The sequence below is a fragment of the Drosophila melanogaster genome, chromosome 3R, assembly GCF_000001215.4.
Source record: "Drosophila melanogaster chromosome 3R".
Classification (NCBI taxonomy): domain Eukaryota; kingdom Metazoa; phylum Arthropoda; class Insecta; order Diptera; family Drosophilidae; genus Drosophila; species Drosophila melanogaster.
Window position 1 is genome coordinate 13,011,453 of NT_033777.3, and position 19,273 is coordinate 13,030,725.

A 19,273-nucleotide genomic window follows, 5' to 3' on the forward strand; every position below is an offset into this window, starting at 1 on the left:
TACATAAGGTAACGTAATTTTATTTAAGTGTTGTTTTTTATTAATTTCCATAAATGAAATCGCATAACATATACAACTGAAACTCACGGAAGTCGAAAGTCGGAATTCTGCAATACCAACATTTCAAACTATACCATAATTCTTGCAGTTTGCCTGCGCGCACCGAGGTATTTTCGAACGACCCGTGTGCGGTCACACTGTTCGCATAGCGTCATTGCTGTACTAAAACCTAAAAATCCGCCGTGTTCGTATTCCGCCATTTTGAAAGCTGCGAGTGGAATTTGGACGCGTTGCTGGTAAATTAATTGTGGGAAAACTGCCCAAAAAGTGCATAAAATTTGTGAAAAGTGGTCGGCAACGGTGCATGAGACCCGCCGCCAAGTGTTTGTCCCCGAAAATTGTGTGTGGCCGCGTTTTTGGCACGTGAATTTCTTGCCCAATTGTGAACTCGCAAAAAAAGAAAAAGAAAAGAGAGAAGAAAACCGACGCCGCCGTCGCCGCCGCCACAAAGGAATAGGCGAATAAGCGAGAGAAAAAAAGGCGAAAACGAGAGCTGAAAATCAAATTGTGCGCCGCTGATTGCGTTTCAGCTATTTAATAATACCACAATCGAAAATCCGCGGCAGCGGCGATTTTTCCACGGATTACTACACCATATATTTCCCATTTGCCTTTCCGTTTGCAACGAGTGTGCGCCTGTGCCTGTGTGCGTGCGTGTGTGTGAGTGTGCGATAAACGTGTACAAGAAAAATTTAAACGTGCAGAATTCTGATGAATTTTAAAGCGGAACTGCTATTGCCTGTATAGGTGATGCGGGTGTGCGTGTGTGGGTACGCACACACACATGACCAAGTATTGTTGCGGTTTAATGCAAAAGTCGAGTGAGTGCGTGTGTGAGTGAGTGAGAGAGAGAGAGAGAGAGCAATGCCTGCCATATTCTATGCAAAACATAAATAAAATTGTGCAATAATTTCCCCGCACACGCACACAGCCACAGATACATACACTCTCTTTGTAATTTATATTTTTTTCCGCCCGCCTAGTGACAATACACACGCAAGGTTCACTGCGCAACGTCCCCCTTTTCTCAAGCACCCCCCTTTTGCCCACGCCACTGCAACATGCTGTCTCATCGTTGTTGTTTTGCCGCCGCCACATTTGGTGCGACAGAGAGAGAAAGAGCGAGCTAGCGCGAGTGCAAGAGAAAGGGTGGGAGGGAGAGGCCAAAAGCAACGAGTTTGAAAACCAACTAAAGCCTCATGTTGACACATTTCAACCGGGAGTTTTCGTTCTTTCGCTCGGATTAAAAGCCTTTAAAGGGTGAAAGTGCTGCTTATCGTTTCTTCTTCGCGAACTAAAGCTTTAAAAGTATAAATAGCTTTTATTTCCTGCGCCCGCATATTGATTGCAAATTACAAGCGCACACACTTACTCAACAACCGTTGCGATTGTTTGTTTGTGTGTGTTTATGCCGATTTGAATACACAACCAAGTGAAAAAGTTTGATCAACTTACGAATGTCCATTCAAATTGATGCTTGTTTCTAGTTTTCTTACAATTTTTGCGCTTGTCGTGTTTTTGTCATAGCTTCTTCTATCTCTATCGCTCTCTCTCTTCTCTCTTGTTCGTTCGCCCTTTCACTGTTCGACGTGCCTGTACCCATCACACACATACAAACGTATACGTCATACACACACACACACGCACACATGAAGAGGCAGACAGACAAGCAACTCTGGGCTCCCCCCTCCCTAAACCTCTCCCCTCCCAGCCACATACTGCCGCACTTGCAACGGGAATGTTGTTGGTATTGCTCGCAGTGCTCAAAACTCCGAAGAGGATTACAAATGGTGTTTTTGTTTTTGCCCAAAAACGGAAATACAGACAAACTTCTGCCACATAAAGAGTTCAAATTATAGCGACTGTTAGTTGTTTAGTCATTTGTTGTATTCCCCGCAACTTTTTGCGCACTTTTGGGGTATCTAGACTGATTACAAACCCTTAAAAGCAGCAGGCACAATTGAAATTATTGATTGCCTTAAAGTTAAAGTTAATTGCGGTTATGAAATTTTTGGCTAATTGTTCGTCATTGGGCAAAAATGAAATGCTGAGGAATTTGCTTTATAAAAACACTTAAATTTATAGTTATTAGCCACTGAATTTGTATTGCAGTCGTTAAGAATTCTTCCTACCCAATGTAGTTTTCGCTATAGAATAAATAGAAATATGGAAATATGTGGCAGAGAGAGCCGCTTTTCCCGTTTCCACTTCAATATTTGCATTGCCATGGAATTTTCTATATATATAGTCCATCGATAACTGTACATGTTGCTGAATTTGTTGTTACTAGTTTTTTTGGCGCAACAACGTTTTCCGCTTCTTGTCACTGCCCTTTTTTGGCAAATAATAAATTTGATTGTGTATGGGCTGCCCACTCCCACTAGCTAACGGTTATTTATTGTCAATGCCAGGCGATGCCGCCCACTGCCACGCCTCGTACGACCCCCCCCCCCAATCCGTTTGATGCTCTGTGTTTTTGCGCAATGTTTGTTGTTGTGTGTTTGCCGCCGACTGCGCGCGTGAAAAAATGCACACCTGCCCAAAGAATTTCACACTTGGTGGTGCACGGGGCGCAAAACAAAGCGAAAGCAGCCACCAAAATAGCAGGCAAACGTTTAAATTTAAACACAAAAGTCCGAGGAACTAAAATTCGACCAGAAACACAATGGCAGCCATGTGTGCCTCATATTCTTGTATTTTTTTTCTGCGCTCTATCTCTATCGATCTGAAAGGCAAATACAACGCAATTCGGTTGATGGTACAGGCTCTAATACCCTTAAAGCTAAATTGTCCAAGTTATAAATTTGTTGAAAATGAATGATAGTTTACAAATTCGGATGTCTTTCATCTATTCAGCGGTGGAAAGATGTATTTTGGCCAGCTAATCGTTGCATGTTTGATGGCAAACCTTTCGCCATATCTGCTATACTCCTGCGCAAGCACTTTTCAAATGAAAACAGAAAACACACACTTTCAGATGGCTCAGCCAAATTCGTCCAAAACAACAGATGCAGCGATATGGCAACAATAATAAATAGAAATAGCCAAGCAGCCGCAAAACGCAGAATCAGCAATTCGTAAGCGTGCGAGGCAATAATATATACATATATATATATATATAAATTGTATTTCATTTGATTTTTTCCCACTTCTGGTCACTTGCCACTCGGCTATGCTGGCTTGCAGTTTTTCGATTTGCGTCATTCGCAGACCGCGCGCACCACCAATCAATATTATAAAAAAAAAAAACAACAACAACAACAACAAAAAACGAAACAAGACAACAAAAACCAAAAAACAAGTGGGAAATACGAGAAAAGGCGAGGGAAAACAATGGGAAAGCAACGCAGAATGGCACCTACATGCATACATACTACATACATAGACAAATGAAAACATTGGCCAATGTCAGGCAAACAGTTTAAGTGCTTTCGTTTGGTAGTACAGTAAATACCATGGCTAAATTATTGCTGAAGGTCCGAACTCGTTCGTAATCGCGTTATCTGCACTTTTCCAACCGCGAAAACCGAATATCAGCGAAAATGGCCAATTCGGAAATTTACCCAGTTAATGCGGTGTGTTTATATACTTGTAGGTGGAATAATCTGGCTAAAACAATCTCAAATTTAAATTGGAAGGAATTTGGAAAACGCAATGCTCTGATTTTCTATTGAAAAATGGTTTGACTTTTTATAGCTTATTGGCAAAAAATGTATTTAACATTTAGATATTTTCGCAATTCAACGATTTCTGGTTTGAATTTCTTACATTTTCCATGTTCTATTTTCATTTCTACACTCCCATCTATAAATTCTATAAATTCACTTATGGCATTGCGGGCAACTGATTTATGATGTAAGAGTATGAATACCCATACCCACAACTTTCGCCGGCTTGAAAAATCGCATTTGCGAGTGCCGAAATATTGTGGCATTAATATCGCGCTTAATGTGAATGGCCATCACTTTAGTTACTGCGAGCCACGAGGCTTTTGGCGTCATCTTGAAAGCCGGCTTTAAGTGCATATGCATGAAACAGAAAGCTGAAATGGTTAGCCAGCGTGGTGTGGAGGGGACGGGGGCTGCTGGCAGGAAAAGCGCGGGAACGCAACGTCACGACAAAACGGCAGCAGCCGTTAATTCAGGCAAAAGTACAAAGAAAAGGGAGCGGGTGGGGTAAACAAGTTACGAGCACCGACGACGACTGACTTAAAGTTGAAAAATCGCTGGCAGTCGTCGCAGCAACGACGCATGAGCAGTTGCACTTTGAATTTTCCAGTTGCAGTTGTCGATTTCCCAACCCTCGAGCAGCATTTTCACCATTTCCCCGCAGCAGCATCTCAACTGTGCTTTAAAAGTTGTTGCCCACAAATGCGCATGACTTATTTAAACGTGTTTTAAGGCTGCTCAACACACACACACACACACAACGCACACATACAGCAAACAATTTAAGCGAACATGGCTTTCAGGCAGGAAGAAATTGTGGCAAAAACGAGAAAAAGAAATGAAAATAAAATCGAGTGGAAAAAAGAACCGAGGCACACACCGAGTTCGCCAGCGGCTCTTTAGCGCGCTGACTTTCCTCTTTTTGCCGCCACTCTGTTATCGTCCGCCTTGTCGTTTCATGTTGATAAACCGGTTTTTCGCTTTGGCTTGGTTTGGTTTGTTGCTGTGCTGTGCCGTGCCGCCTGCTGCCTCTGCTGCTCCTCCGTTCCCTGTCCATAAAGAGATATGTGTGCGCGCGGCCATCGTCATCGGTGCTCTGGAGTTACTGCTCCTCCTCCAGTTGGACAGTGCTGACCGGGTTTTAAAGCCAGCACGCAGCTACTGTTGTGTTTTTTTTTTTCCTGAAAGTTACAATGGAAAATTTATAATAGCTGCCACAACTGCTGAGTTGGAGCGTTGGTGGCCAAAGACGATTTGTTTGTTTTCATAACCACCAGCCGCATACCAAATTTCATTTCAATCGGTCAGATACTGCAATTTAAACGAGTAGTATCTTATCTAATCGATATCCTAATCAAGAGCAAGATTGGTATTTAGGGCTGTCTACAAATCCTTCAAAGCGATTATAGCCCCTTTACTGATTGCTTACCCTCAAGACATTTATTAGGAACCAGCCATAATCCAGCCAAATTGGCTGCTCCGCTGGCCAAATGCGGCCGGCTTGTTTGTTAGACAGCCGGTGGCTAGTCAGTCGGCTTGTACGGCATCAGAATCGGAATCCGAATGGGAACGAGAATGGGAATCATCGGAATCATCGGACACACCGGACTCAGGTAGTCGCGCGCAACGTCACATTCGGCATCAGAGAATGTATCTGTTAGATACGCGACCGCGACTTACTGTACACACTGCGGCGCTAGAAGTGATTTATTATAATGCCTCGCTGGATGCGATTTTCAGTTCGTTGAATTATATGCCTTGATTTGATATATATTCCTGCTCACTGGCCGCGGGCGTCAACAGGTTTTTCGTTCGATTCGGTGGTGGTGATTCGCGAAGGCAAGTCGGGTGAAGAAAAGTGGCACTGCCACAGGCGTGGGCGCTCGCACTCGGCGAATGCCACATCCTGTGGCAACTTCAGGCATTCCAGCAACAGAAAGAGATTCGAAATAAGAGTAAAAGGCGAATCGTGCAAGCTCGAGTAAAACTGGTTTTTGGCGCGCTTTATCAACTCTCGACTGACATTTTCCATTTCGAGTGTGTTTCGAAAGAGTCTTTTGTGTCTTACTGCCGCCAAGTTGTGGCAAAAGTGTAACTTCGGTGAAGAGTGGACCTTACGACTAAAAGGAAACTGAAACTTTAATACTTTGATTTACTTAAAACCACATTTGTAAACATAAATCGGAGTAGTCGAATGAATGGTTTAGCATACCAAGTGCAGTGAGTCATTTGCGAATAACTTGAGCCGGTTATCCACGCACACAGCGCGTTTACAATGAATACATTTCCGAGTAAACAAATGCGAATCAAAAATCCACAGCCACATGAGCCACAAATTCTGGGCAGAGAGAAATTGCTTGAAAATTAACAAAGCGTTGCGCCCACTTGACTTTGGCTATTCACTTGATAAATGTATACATATATAAATATGTATATATACGTTTATAGTACGCTTGCCATTGTCAGGGGGGAGGGGTTGTGGTGGGTGGGGGGCGATGTGATTGTGCTGGGATATTTTTTTCCATTGCCCGATGTCATAATTGCGTTGCTTATTTCTGTATTTCTGTATTTTGGCTTGCGATTTGGCGAACGTTCGCTCGAGCGTTATTTCCCCCGCAGTATCTGTGCAACTTTTTGTTTTTGTTTCTTCATTCTTTTTTTTTTTTTTTTTTTTTTTTTGCTATTATTATTGTAGTCTCGTCGGTTGCCGCATTTGAACGTATTTCATACTTTTGCACAATACGTGACACATGGCTGATGGGAAGTGACCGGTGGAGCAGGCAGCAGGGAATCGGGTGGGGTGTGTTGGTTCAGATGTGTGTCTAAACATAGCCTATAGCCTATTGCCTATTGCCCGTGGAGGCAGCGGCAGTCATTGACGGCTTATCACGCACAAATTATATACATATGTGACAGTAGTCCCGTCCCGGTGCTATATAGACATATTATATCTGTGCTGTCAATATGTTTTTTATTGTTCCGATTTGCTGTTCTTATCAGCGCTGCATAGTGAATCTCCGCTGGTATATAACGAAAACTATTCACGCGATTTAGGTTCGGACGACTATAAATGTAGCTTTAAGTAATTTCATGTGATCGCATTAGTTATCATTTTATTGATAGCCACTGCCTAACTCAGCTGTTAGTCCACCTACGAATACGATAGTCATTCAAATTAGAAGTGCCGATAAGAAGAGGCTTATCTGGAAATATTGTCATATTTATTAGTGGTTAAAGTACGTTGGTTTCGGAATCATCCAGCCATGCCAACCATTTCAATTGAGCTCTAAATGTGTTCCCATATTCGGACTATATCTACGAATAGTCGTCAAATCAAACTTGATGATATAGTTAACCTTCGAGTAAACAAATTCGCTGTGCATTCAACAACCTTCTGGATGTTCACACTTTCATAGAGCCCGTCATATATATCGGTCACATTGCCATCACGCTGAGCTGGAAGCCCACCATCCGTTGCCCCCACGCCGTTCCACGTCAGATAGCCGAGAAGTGTCGTGGTGATAAGATAAGGCCGCGCGGGCTACTACACGTAATCCGTATCCACTCGGTGACAAACCAGATGTGAGTGGGTACAGTACCTTGCTCTTCTGTGTTCCTGAGACTCGTTCCCGTGTCTAATCAACCGTCCGATAAGTTCAGTTGGATTTGGCGGCACGAAGCCGACGACGAGGAGGTGTATGTATTTCAGCCAGCTGGCCAACAAGAAACGCCCTTTCATACTCTCATACAAACGGAAAGTCGGGAATGGGTTGGTGGGGGGTGCACTGGCCATTCCGCTCCAGACGATTTTGTCGATGGTCGCATGTGAACAGCGTTGAATTTCTATGTTTTTGCAATGACACCTCTCTCCCGAATGCCACTCCGAATCCCAATCCCCCAACTCTTTGCGCTTAAGCCACTCCATGGGTCGAAAAAAGGGAGTAGAAGGGGCAGCGATGTGAGTGCGACAATAATGTAGCTTTATCGCTGATATTGGCGAAATCCAAACGAAACTTGTCATCAGCCAAATTTTGCTGACATGAGCTGTTTGCTTTTTTATTTTTTTTTTTTTCGTTTTTTTCTTCTTGTTTTTGGTCTACATCATGTTTCATGTTTTCCATTTAATTTATGTGTTATGTGTTCTTGTTGCTTCCATTGCAGGATTCTCGATTTCAATATGAAGCGCCAAAAATGATTGCAGCGTTTGCATCGTAGTCTTGAAAAGGTTTTTTTCATTGATTTAATTAGAGCCACTGAAAGCGGTTGGCCAGCCAGAAAAACGATAAAAGGGATTCCATACCAGTCTGCGCCCAGCGCCCCCCGAAACGCGGTAGTACAGAAATATCAAAAAAAGAACCACAGCCGGAAAAGGGCAAAAGTTTTATTCCGACGACGACGAAGAGCAGAGGACAGCAGCAGACAGATTGAAAAACAGCGAAATGGACAAAAATCTGATGATGCCGAAGCGTTCGCGCATCGATGTCAAGGGCAACTTTGCCAACGGACCGCTGCAAGCACGCCCACTGGTGGCCCTACTCGATGGACGCGACTGCTCCATCGAGATGCCCATCCTAAAGGATGTGGCCACGGTGGCCTTTTGCGATGCACAAAGCACCTCCGAAATACACGAGAAGGTAAGTGTTGTGCATAATGATTACATGCATTCCTTCTCTGACATAACTCTAATAATTCGTTGTTTATCTAATTCCGTATAGGTCCTCAACGAGGCAGTGGGAGCTCTGATGTGGCACACCATCATCTTGACAAAGGAGGATCTTGAGAAGTTCAAAGCTTTACGCATTATCGTGCGCATCGGCAGCGGCACAGACAACATTGATGTAAAGGCGGCGGGCGAACTGGGCATCGCCGTGTGCAACGTTCCCGGCTACGGAGTCGAGGAGGTGGCGGACACGACGATGTGCCTCATCCTCAACCTCTACCGGCGGACATACTGGCTAGCGAACATGGTGCGCGAGGGCAAGAAGTTCACCGGACCCGAGCAAGTGCGGGAGGCTGCGCATGTAAGTCATTGGCCAAAAACGATATGTAAAATCAGTGAAATTCTACGGCATTGGTATTGATTGAAAATAGTTATTCTTTTAAGGGCATATAATGCTTAAGCTCCCCGCGAAGGTAGCAGAAAAATTTTAGAAGCAAAGGAAAAGTCAGTTGATATTATTTATGCTAGTCACGTACATAGATTACAGATAGTATAAAACCTACATACAATATATTTACAAACATAAAAGGAAAACGATTTGTCTATTTCCATTTGAGTTGGACGATTGCGAATTGTATTGATAAAAACAAGTCACCATGACATTTGTATAGCTTGGTTTTTAACGAATGCTTTCATTTGCCATGGATGTCTGATAAAATAGATTGTTTTCATATTTACCAGATTATTATTTCACCGATTGAATTCAGTGGCTACAGCTCATAAATATAGCGTACGCTTATTGCCGTATTCAAATTACTTCATCCAATCCAAATGCAAATTGCGTGTTTCAAAATGCATGATTTGCATTTAATCAAGACTTTCAGCTAGTTATAAATAATAGAGGAGCTAGAACGCACATATATGAGCAGCATTAATATTTAATCGATACCACCAAGTATACCTTTGAATGCATCTAACTGGAACAACACCATCTGCTTGTTTTCTCAACGCAGGGCTGTGCACGCATCCGCGGCGACACCTTGGGTCTGGTGGGACTGGGCCGCATTGGTAGCGCCGTGGCCCTGCGGGCTAAGGCGTTCGGCTTCAACGTCATCTTCTACGATCCCTACCTGCCCGATGGCATCGACAAGTCGCTGGGCCTAACTCGCGTCTACACGCTGCAGGACCTGCTTTTCCAGTCCGATTGCGTCTCACTGCATTGCACGCTCAACGAGCACAACCATCATTTAATCAATGAATTCACAATTAAACAGGTGAGCAGGAGTTTCTCTCAAATGTATCCTGCGATTGAGTAATATTATTATTTTGCTACAGATGCGACCTGGTGCATTTCTGGTGAACACCGCACGCGGCGGTCTGGTCGATGACGAGACCCTGGCGTTGGCGCTGAAGCAGGGAAGGATAAGAGCTGCCGCCCTGGACGTTCACGAAAACGAACCTTACAATGTATTTCAAGTAAGAGATTGTTGTAAAACGAGACATTTTACGCAATCTGAGTTGGCGCCGCACCCACGATGAATGTGATCGCAACTAATGAATGTTTTCTTTTGGTTTACAGGGCGCACTGAAGGATGCCCCAAATCTGATTTGCACACCGCACGCCGCCTTCTTCAGCGACGCGTCCGCAACGGAGCTGCGCGAAATGGCAGCCACCGAGATCCGGCGGGCGATCGTCGGCAATATTCCAGACGTGCTGAGGAATTGCGTCAACAAGGAGTACTTCATGCGCACGCCGCCTGCCGCTGCCGCCGGGGGCGTGGCGGCGGCTGTTTATCCCGAAGGTAAACTACAAATGATATCAAATCAAGAAAAGTAGAGAGACAGAGACAGGCGAGCAAGGGAGCGTTATTACAAGTAAAAAAAAAAACAAATCGAAACAAAACAAAACAAAAAATATGAGAAGAACATAAGAAATCAACCAACAAAATCCAAGCAAAAATACAATACCAGAAATCGTTAAAAAGAAAAACACACACATACCTTACACACACACACACACACACCATACCATAGCACACCCACACAAGCACACGCACACGCACACAGATGTAGCAAGCATCCCAAACATACTTCTATTCTTTCTCTGACTCATTCGAAAGTATATATATATAGACGACGGGAGTGGAGCGCGCCAGAGAGAGTATATAACATTTGAAGCACGATTCAAGAACACACGCTATAAGAGTTGATATATAAGTTACACAGTTTAAGCTATACACATATATAGATCTATATATATGCATATATATATTTATATATGTATATATATAAATATGTATATATATAAATATATAGTGGCTAAGCGCTGCACCGAGATCAGAATGTTTGACGTCGATGAGGAGGATTAGAACGCAGCCGATGTTGGCCAAAAGTTACGTTTATCCAATATGTATCTGTGTACGTATATGCATTGTTTCGGCCCTTCTAGAACAGAGAACGCATTCAAAAGCATCTCTGAAATATGTTTAGAGCGTTTTCGGCGAGTTTCCAAACTACGTCGCTATCGAACTTAGTAAGAATTCCTTTAACTGAAGTTCAAGTAAGCTAGATTTCTTCAGATTAATTCAAAACAGCGTTTACGTGGCCAATTGTCTTCTCCTTAGTCTACAACAAATACATACGTGCATATTTAGTGACATAGTGAATATACAGATAAACGAATAAGTTTCAAGATAATTTACACATGAAAACAAGGTGAAAGTAAACAATATGATGGATTATTGTTGTTGATGTTTCGCAACTGACGTCCCTTCATCCCTCCCTCCCAAGAATCCCTCACTAAGTATCCGGCTTTAACTTTAACCGAAACTAGAAACAATCAGCGAAAAAGTATGTAAAGTAATTAATTATGTTCTGTGTATTTAGCCATGTATTAAATGTATTTACAAATTAATATTATTACCGAAAAACCAAGCAAACGATTCCAATACGACTTACTCCCCACGTCAACACATTTTGTAAGCTTAAGAATAAAATTGGTTACCTTATTTTGCTCCATTCATTGCTGACTTTCAATTGTTAAATGGTTCGAATAAGACGAGAGAACACATCCCAGAGGACACAGTGTTTAACTGAAACTATTATTCTGTTGCTCAAGCTCTGCTCTAATTTACAATATGATCTCATCATTCAAGTTTATTTTCGCCTTACGTACATTCTTGTGTTTTCGATTGGCTACAACAAACAGGCAAACAGCAAGGAAGTTAATACCTAAAGCATATACATATATATATAAATATATATATGAAGTAAAAGTAAATAAAATAGATGACAACTCGGCTCGTTAAATTCAACAACATCTATAAATAGAAAGGAGAAAACTACAATTAAATTAACGCATAGTCTATGTACATTTAAAATATAACAGAAATTATATTAAAGCGAAACAGAAAGAACTACAAAAATGCTAAAAAAGAAAGAATACAAAAAAAGATAACACATGTAATATTAATGAACCTAGATTTACCTTAACGATAAAAGGCAACTGAACCACGATGATAACAAGGATATAATCGTCAGCGAGCGGCACATTAAACATTGTTAGCGTGTAAATTGTAATTTTATTTAACGAGAATATATATTTACATGTAAACGAAAGTGCGCAACAATTGTAAGACTATCATTTTGTACAATTTTGCAATTTAAGTTTAAAACCGAGAAGCTTCAAGCAGTTTGAATGGACTCCTCATCCTTCTCCCTATCCACCTTATTTATCTTCAAGTCTATCCGATAACGCTCAAAAGATATATACATACAAACCCAAATCCGATTCGATCCCTTTTTACTCTTTTTTTCTTTCTTCTGGTTTTATGTTTCTTTTGTATCGGTTTTAAGGACAAACATTATGTAATATTTCAAACATTTACCAGCACAAAGCATACACACGCATACACACAAACCATAGACACAGATGCAGATAGAGAGCAGATGCAGATACAGATACAGATACAGATACTCACACATCAAACACACACCCACGCACACACACGCGATCCTATATAGCAAGCTGCAACAACAAATGAGCAAAGTAAAGCATAAATAAGCATAAGCGTAAAAGTAAAAAATTAAACGTAAAAGTAATGAGACAAAAGAATAAAATACTGTTATTTTGTAATGTATAAAAGGATATTTTTAATAACTGTGAAAGCTAAATAAAATTAAAAGCGTAACAATTGACGATATGAAGTAACAAAAACAAAAGTTAAGACGGAGAAGTTGATTTGATGAAAAACCAAGAAAACCTTTCCAGAAAAAAAGAACACGAAAAGAAAAAAAAACAAAAGATAAAACAAATAAAACAAAATCTTTAATGAACCCATTATTGTTTTAACTTGCCAATTGGAAGCTGTTAAATTCTCGTCCTCGTTTCCTATTTTGTGTGACAGTGTTTGTTTGCAAGACTGTTTGTTTGAAATGTTATATTGCCCCGGCAATTTGTTTAAAATCCTGGGATGCTGTGATATGGCATCATTGAGTGTCTGCGAGCAGCAGAGCAGAGAGCACACACATTAAGTTTAAACTATTAAGGCCTGGCCAAAGTCAGCAATGAATGGAAATGCCGATAGCCGTACTATTTCTCGTAGCCTTAGCCAATTTGTATCAATAGCCCTAAGGAGAACGCACCGCACCGCCCCCGCCCAAAGGGATTGATTGAGTTCATCCGTACTATTCGTATACCGTTTACATAAGGGGCAATGCGCCAGTTTCTCTTCTCAATCATAATTCATCACTAAAACCAAATCCCCCAGACTTCGCTCATGTTTAGATCCCCTGAATACACAGACTCGGCAGCTCAGAACCCGATAAACACATAATACCAACCAACCAACCAACCAACCAACCAAACAGCAACATTTCATAATCTTTACCTAACTTTCAACCAATATCAAATACCAAATACCAAATACCAATACCAACCAAAATCGAAATACAATCCAGGATTAAATGGCGGCTATTATACAGGCGCACTGCATCACCGGGCACACAGCACCACACCGCACGATGGCCCCCACAGTACAACCAACCTGGGCAGCACCGTAGGAGGCGGTCCGACGACAGTCGCTCAAGCTGCCGCTGCAGCTGTGGCCGCTGCAGCAGCCGCCGCCCTCCTGCCGTCGCCGGTTCCGTCGCACTTGTCGCCCCAGGTCGGCGGATTGCCGCTTGGAATTGTGAGTAGCCAATCGGTAGGTAGTCCAAACAAATCCAAATTCCCAACAAAAAAAGTACCTCTGTTGTCTTGTGTGTTGTGTGTGTTGTTTGCCAAAGTTTATGCCATTTACTATTTGCCATTTAGCTTAGCAGCTAGCCAATGTTGCGAGATAGATTCATCAGATATACTCGTACACTACTCTGTTGTTGTGGTTGTCGTCGTGTGCGTGGTTCTCCCAGCTCAATAGTCCGTGTTCGTTGCTAGTTAGTCGTAGTTGAGTGTTTTTGGCTAGGCTAGGGGGGCTTTCTGCTCATCATCATCATCATCGTCTCGAGCGCGCTGTACCGAGTTGCTAATCCTTGACCATCTTGCTTTTAGCCCCTGAGTGCGCCCGACCCTAATAATCATCTGTCATCGAGCATAAAAACGGAGGTGAAGGCCGAGTCAACGGAGGCGCCGTAGGCATCTGCTGTCCAACTGGCTGCACCTGAGAGCTGAAGAGCTGGAGTTGACGATGACAACGGGCAGTGGCGCAATGGAGTCCAGCACACAACAACTGGCAAAAAGAAAATCGAGGAGGAGGAGGAGGAGGAGTAGGCGGCGTAGTACGAGCATTGTGGAGCAGTAGACCCCATGGAATTCGGTCCCCAAGGATAAAACTTAACGAGAAACAAAACAAAACAAAACCCAGCAGTAGTCATCCGTCGAATGTGTGGAGTCCTCCCCTATATCCGTGCCGTTTGTTCTTTTGTTCCGGTTGAGAAACGGATTGCTTGCGCGCCTGTGCCAGCGCTTGATTTGAATTTTTCCAAGTTTCTATGTTTTAATTTAAAATACAATACATATTTGCATTACCAACTCCCGAAAGAAAGAAATCAACAACAAAATAAAAACAAAATACAACATTAAAAACAACGCAGGAAAACGAGGAGTATGATGATTATGATGATCCCCACACACAACACGCCTCAAAATTTACTACGTATTTAGACTTTAATTTGTAACTATTTAGAATTTTACAGTTACAACTTAAGATTTTTATTTGTATTGCAGCCAATTGTAAGTGAAAATATGTTACTACATATAAGCGCAAAAACAAATGCAAATGTTGGAAAATTTTAATTACGAGAAACAAACAAACAATTATGGCATACAAACAAAAAACAAAACAAAACACTAGAAACAAAACAAAAGCAACACAAGAGAGACGTTTAGTGCTAAGATACGTTTAAAGTACATAATAAAAGAAAAACGAAAGTAAAGCGAAAACCTCTGCATTTCAATGAAGTTAACACACACACTTTGTCGACTGGAATACATATAGTACATTTATTTGAGTCAGTTGCAAACAAAGGATCGTTCGCTTCGGGTGGTAAGTTAGTTCTATTCTAAATGCTACATAACACCACGTACGGATTAGCAAACCTACGCATGCGTCATGATACATTTACAGACTGATTTTGGGTTTTTAGTTCGCTTGCTACTCGCACTTTTAAAACATGTTTACGTTTACAACGCTCAGATATAGTATATATAGTATAGTATAGTTAGTAAAGTACTTGTAGGTTTGGTATGTTTCGCTTTTCGTTTTGTAAAATTCCTCTTTTTTTCTAGCTTTAGTTATACACTTATAACACAATTCTGCAGAGTACTAGCTAACGACTTGGAATTTCGCTGCGGAATGAACAACATCTATGAGTAAAACTGGAAGATGAAGTAATGCAAATGCTGAGGCGGGTTCTATATGTAGTAGTTATTGGAATTTACATTGCATTCGGCATTTTCGAGCTCAACACAAGCCAGGCCTGCTAGGAAACCTTGTACATACAACATGGTACGATGCGATGCCTTAACTATGCAAAATTTGGTATCATATACATGTGGTTCTTTTTAGTCAACAATCTATCTTGTGGACAATAACAATGTGTTAGGTTCTCTACGACTCTACTACTTGTTTGTTTTTAATTTGGGATAAATGGGAATGATAAAATCCAACAGAGGGAACAGGATCCCATCTTAAAAACCGATTGATTTCTTTGAAATTGGTGTTGGGTGTTTAAAAACTAAGATTATGTGTTGTGGTCTTTCCTGTTTGGTTTGTATGTATATACATCCATGGATATATTTCGTATATAAACGAGTCTATCAAAACATCATTGAAAAATAAAACTAATTCGCTTCAGCAGCGCACTCCAAAATGGTAAATCAGCGCAGGGATTCGTTAGTCACTAATAACAAAATCATTAACATAGCAGACACAGTGTACACAGTCGCCTCATACTTGGTCCATCTAAAATAAGCGGGTCAGGCGGGGCCGGAAGAAACGAAAGGCACCGTAGCATCCGAGGCCAATTAGGCCGTACTTCAGGGTGTACTTGCAGACGCGTTGTCCCAGGCTGGCCGGCGGTATTTCGAGAATGGCCGGAATCTTCTTCGGATCGACGGTGCCCCACATCTTGGCAATTCCGTTGGCGTGTCCGATGCCCACCACTCCGACCACACGTACCGGACGGACCTGTTGGCCACCTGGAGCCGCCTGAGGCAGCGCAGCCAGTTGCAGAGAGTGGCATAGGAAAACGTCGCGCTCGCGCACAAACACATCCGAAAAGGCAGGAAACTCGCCGGCCATCTCCTGCATCAGCTTCTCTAACAGATCGCTCTGCTTGCACTCCTCTACCTCCTCAATGCTGATGCTGTCCGTGAAGGTAAGACGCCACACCAGTTTCATGGTCTGCCACATGGACAAAGCGCGCAGAGCGCGGTAAAGTGTGATGCGGATTGGGCGATCGCCTAGATGTAAGATGCAACCGGGCAGCTTGTGAATCTCCTCGAAGGCACGGCGAAATTCGCCACCGGGCGCCATGCCCAGGTCCTTGGCGATCTGAGCGCTCATCTGCAGCAGTAGGATGAAAAAGATGCCATTGATGTAGCCGTGCGTGTGCAGGATTCCTCGAATCTAGCGGGATTATAAACACATTCAGTTACTTTGATAAATTTGTGGTCCTCCAATGCTTACCTTGGGAATATTGATGCTTTTGGCTTCCTCCAGCAGGGTCTTTTCATCGAGCTTAAGGATGTGTATGCGCGATGGACACAACTCCACCATTACCACATCTGGACGGACATTGCGAATGACCTGAGGAGATTGCATACAAAATTAAACCTAGTTATCTATTATTGAGTATCGAACTCACATAAGAGACGTCATCCTGCGACTCCTCGCTGAAGTGGGCCGTGCCCACAAGATATACCTTGCTGCCGAAGGGCGTGTTCAACAGCGTCACCGTCGACGGCAGATTCTGTTCGAACTCCTCAATGGTATCGTAAATTGTGATTTCGCGCTTGGTCTGCGGCTGATCTATGACCGACACCAGATCCCGCTTCTCGCCATCACCATCGGCGGCTGCCGAAGCTTCAGCGATGGAAATGTCCAATTTTTGTTTGCTCGTGTGCAGTAGGGATTCCTTGCGGCGTCTTTTGTCAGCGTTTGCCGAAGCCTCCTTGCTGGGCGACTTCTTCAAAAGATTCTTCACACTGTCGCCCTCGACCAGCACCACCTTCTCGAGGTCCTCCTCCTTAATCGAGTTATCGTTAATTTCTATAATTGACAGGTTGGGATTATCCGTCTTGAATATTGTCTTGTTGGCCAGTTGTGACTTGGGGTCCACCTCCTCCTGCGAGGTATTAGTGTCCGTGCTCTCCGACTGAATCAGCAGCATGCTGGCATTTAGCGCTGGCGTGGCATTGTTGAAAGCTGCCGGGGATCCGAGGGGCTTGAATGCAGCGGATTCATTGCCAAATTCCGCACTAGCTGTCTTGTTGGCCGAGTTCGAGGGGCCAAGAGGATTCTGGCTGAGTTCGCTGATAAGGCTCTCTGTGGATTGTAATAAAATTAAAAGAATGAGTTAATCAAGGTTTACATCAAGTTTAATAAAAATCAACATAAAATATATATGAATTGTATAAATTGCATTATAAATTTTGTGTGAATTGTGCATTTTTGTGAATTGTATCATTCAAAACATAACGTAAATATAATTTATTTTTTTAAGATTTCCTGTTCATATAGAGCTTCCAGCTTCTTTATATAATCTTCGTTGCAACTTTCATCTTGGCAGTCGGTTAAAAGGAACTGCTTCAGCAGATCGAAACACTTTTGCTTCATGGCTAACGCGTTTCGCTGTTGGCTTTCTTTTTGCCTGTCCAACTGGTCCTCATACTTTTGAATAAGCCTCTGCTTAAGCTTCTTAATCTTCTCACTGATAGTGTCTTTTAGGAAAGGCTTCTGGCTTTCGTAGGCATGTCTGCACATTTTCTGCACTATTTGCTTCAGTTCGTAGTCCATATTCTTAAAATGATCATTAAGTTTCTCATCGTCCGCAAATGGCGCAAATATTTGCGATATTAAATGATCGGGAAACGTATCGGGCGTTTGGGATTGCAGACTCTCTCGGGCTGCTACCATTATTGTTTTCTTTATGCTCTGACTGAAGCTCAGCTTTTGGCTGCTCTGCAATTTAAGATTCTCGATCGTTTGCTTCTGATGTCTTGTTTGAATTTGCAGAACAACGAGCTTCAGTTTGAGCTCATTAACCTTGCGATCCAATTGGTCGTGCTCATCTATGAGGTTCTTTTGCTCGTAAATAGCTCTCGAAGGAAACTCATCTTCTTCCGATTCTCCTATATACTCCGGATTTGTGAAGGAAGCGCTTTGATTACCCATTTCGGTTAACTTGTGGTCCATATCCGTGTCCTGCCCGTATGTAGAGAGGTCTACTTCTTTTTCCGACCGCTGAAACTTTTCTGCTTTCGAGGAGAACGGGTGATTCTCCTGGAAGACGTGGCCCTCCGTTCGCGGATCTCTGCTACTCAGGATCTTGAGGGCTTTGTATAGGTTTGGATGCTTACCATTGCACGACTTGTAGGCCGTGGTGGACAGCTGGTGATCCAGGGCGCTGTCGTAGAAAGTGTTGTCGCCCACATAGATGCTGTTTCTCTTGTCCGGCGAGGATTCAAACGACGTGGAGGCGGATACGTCCATGGTCGTGTTCAGTTGGGTCAGTTGGAGGCCTGGAAGAATCGGTTGCTAGTGGAAATTCGGTTTCGGTTGCTGGCGAGGCGACGTTTAAACATCTGGCGAAGAACTGTGGAGTACCCAGAGTTGAAGAGCGATTATCAGAGACATGTATATAGATAATACGTTTGCCTTACTCTCTGCAAACTGCAAATTTGTTTTACTTTTCTGCCTACGTGTCGTACATTGCCAGTTGATTATGTTCAGTCGGGTTTTCTCGACTGACTTTAAAGTCTGCGCCACACACGCACACACATTTGTGCTCCACATATTTGCCTTAGAATTTGTGTAATTCACCTGGGCATTCTGTGTTTTCTTAATTTACTCACCTGAAAATTTGTGTTTAGTGTGGGTGTTGTTGCACTGCTGGATGTTTGGGGCACATTGGCAGAGGCCTTAATTGACGACTGTCTGCTGATTGAAAACTCAATTTGATTGGCGCTGATTACGTTTTTGATTCAATGCGTGCTCTTAATTTAAATAAAAACCCAAAAAACTAAAGAAATTAAATTGTGATTAAATTCTTCTTGCTAGCGTCGACCAGTGTTGCCTAATGCTTAAAATGCAATTATAAGAGCGACTCTAGTGCAAGAAACGAGTAATCGATTCTGGTTCGATAGGCAACGACTTCGATAAGGCGC

At 42.6% G+C, this 19,273-nt stretch overlaps 3 protein-coding genes across 13 annotated transcripts; 1 reads left to right on the plus strand and 2 right to left on the minus strand.

The window, feature by feature from the left end:
* Window positions 1-196: 196 nt before the first annotated feature.
* CtBP (C-terminal Binding Protein) lies at window positions 197-14,823 on the plus strand. Of its 10 annotated transcripts, none has more exons than NM_001014617.2 (8): window positions 197-296; window positions 7,890-8,362; window positions 8,444-8,749; window positions 9,402-9,662; window positions 9,724-9,864; window positions 9,968-10,190; window positions 13,372-13,592; window positions 13,937-14,823. In NM_001014617.2, the coding sequence occupies exons 2-8, from the start codon at window positions 8,168-8,170 to the stop codon at window positions 14,018-14,020; spliced, it is 1,431 nt and encodes a 476-aa protein (NP_001014617.1). In that variant the 5' UTR covers window positions 197-296; window positions 7,890-8,167; the 3' UTR covers window positions 14,021-14,823. The 10 variants fall into 10 exon arrangements, with proteins under 10 accessions (NP_001014617.1, NP_001262522.1, NP_001262524.1 ...); NM_001275593.1 differs by having other exon boundaries at window positions 9,724-9,855; window positions 13,348-13,592; NM_001275595.1 differs by having other exon boundaries at window positions 9,724-9,855; window positions 13,348-13,577.
* Window positions 14,824-14,830: 7 nt separating this feature from the next.
* CG46280 (uncharacterized protein) lies at window positions 14,831-19,207 on the minus strand. Of its 2 annotated transcripts, none has more exons than NM_169493.3 (5): window positions 18,770-18,855; window positions 18,467-18,702; window positions 16,753-17,432; window positions 16,575-16,694; window positions 14,831-16,514 (listed from the first exon to the last, which is right to left on the minus strand). In NM_169493.3, exons 2-5 carry the CDS (start codon window positions 18,597-18,599, stop codon window positions 15,849-15,851), a joined length of 1,599 nt encoding a protein of 532 aa, NP_731765.1. In that variant the 5' UTR covers window positions 18,600-18,702; window positions 18,770-18,855; the 3' UTR covers window positions 14,831-15,848. The 2 variants fall into 2 exon arrangements, with proteins under 2 accessions (NP_731765.1, NP_650253.1); NM_141996.3 differs by lacking the exon at window positions 18,770-18,855 and adding an exon at window positions 18,962-19,207 and having other exon boundaries at window positions 15,639-16,514.
* On the minus strand, window positions 17,468-18,855 carry CG46281 (uncharacterized protein). The gene is made up of 2 exons (NM_001104295.3): window positions 18,770-18,855; window positions 17,468-18,702 (listed from the first exon to the last, which is right to left on the minus strand). Exon 2 carries the CDS (start codon window positions 18,300-18,302, stop codon window positions 17,598-17,600), a length of 705 nt encoding a protein of 234 aa, NP_001097765.2. The 5' UTR covers window positions 18,303-18,702; window positions 18,770-18,855; the 3' UTR covers window positions 17,468-17,597.
* Window positions 19,208-19,273: the final 66 nt, after the last annotated feature.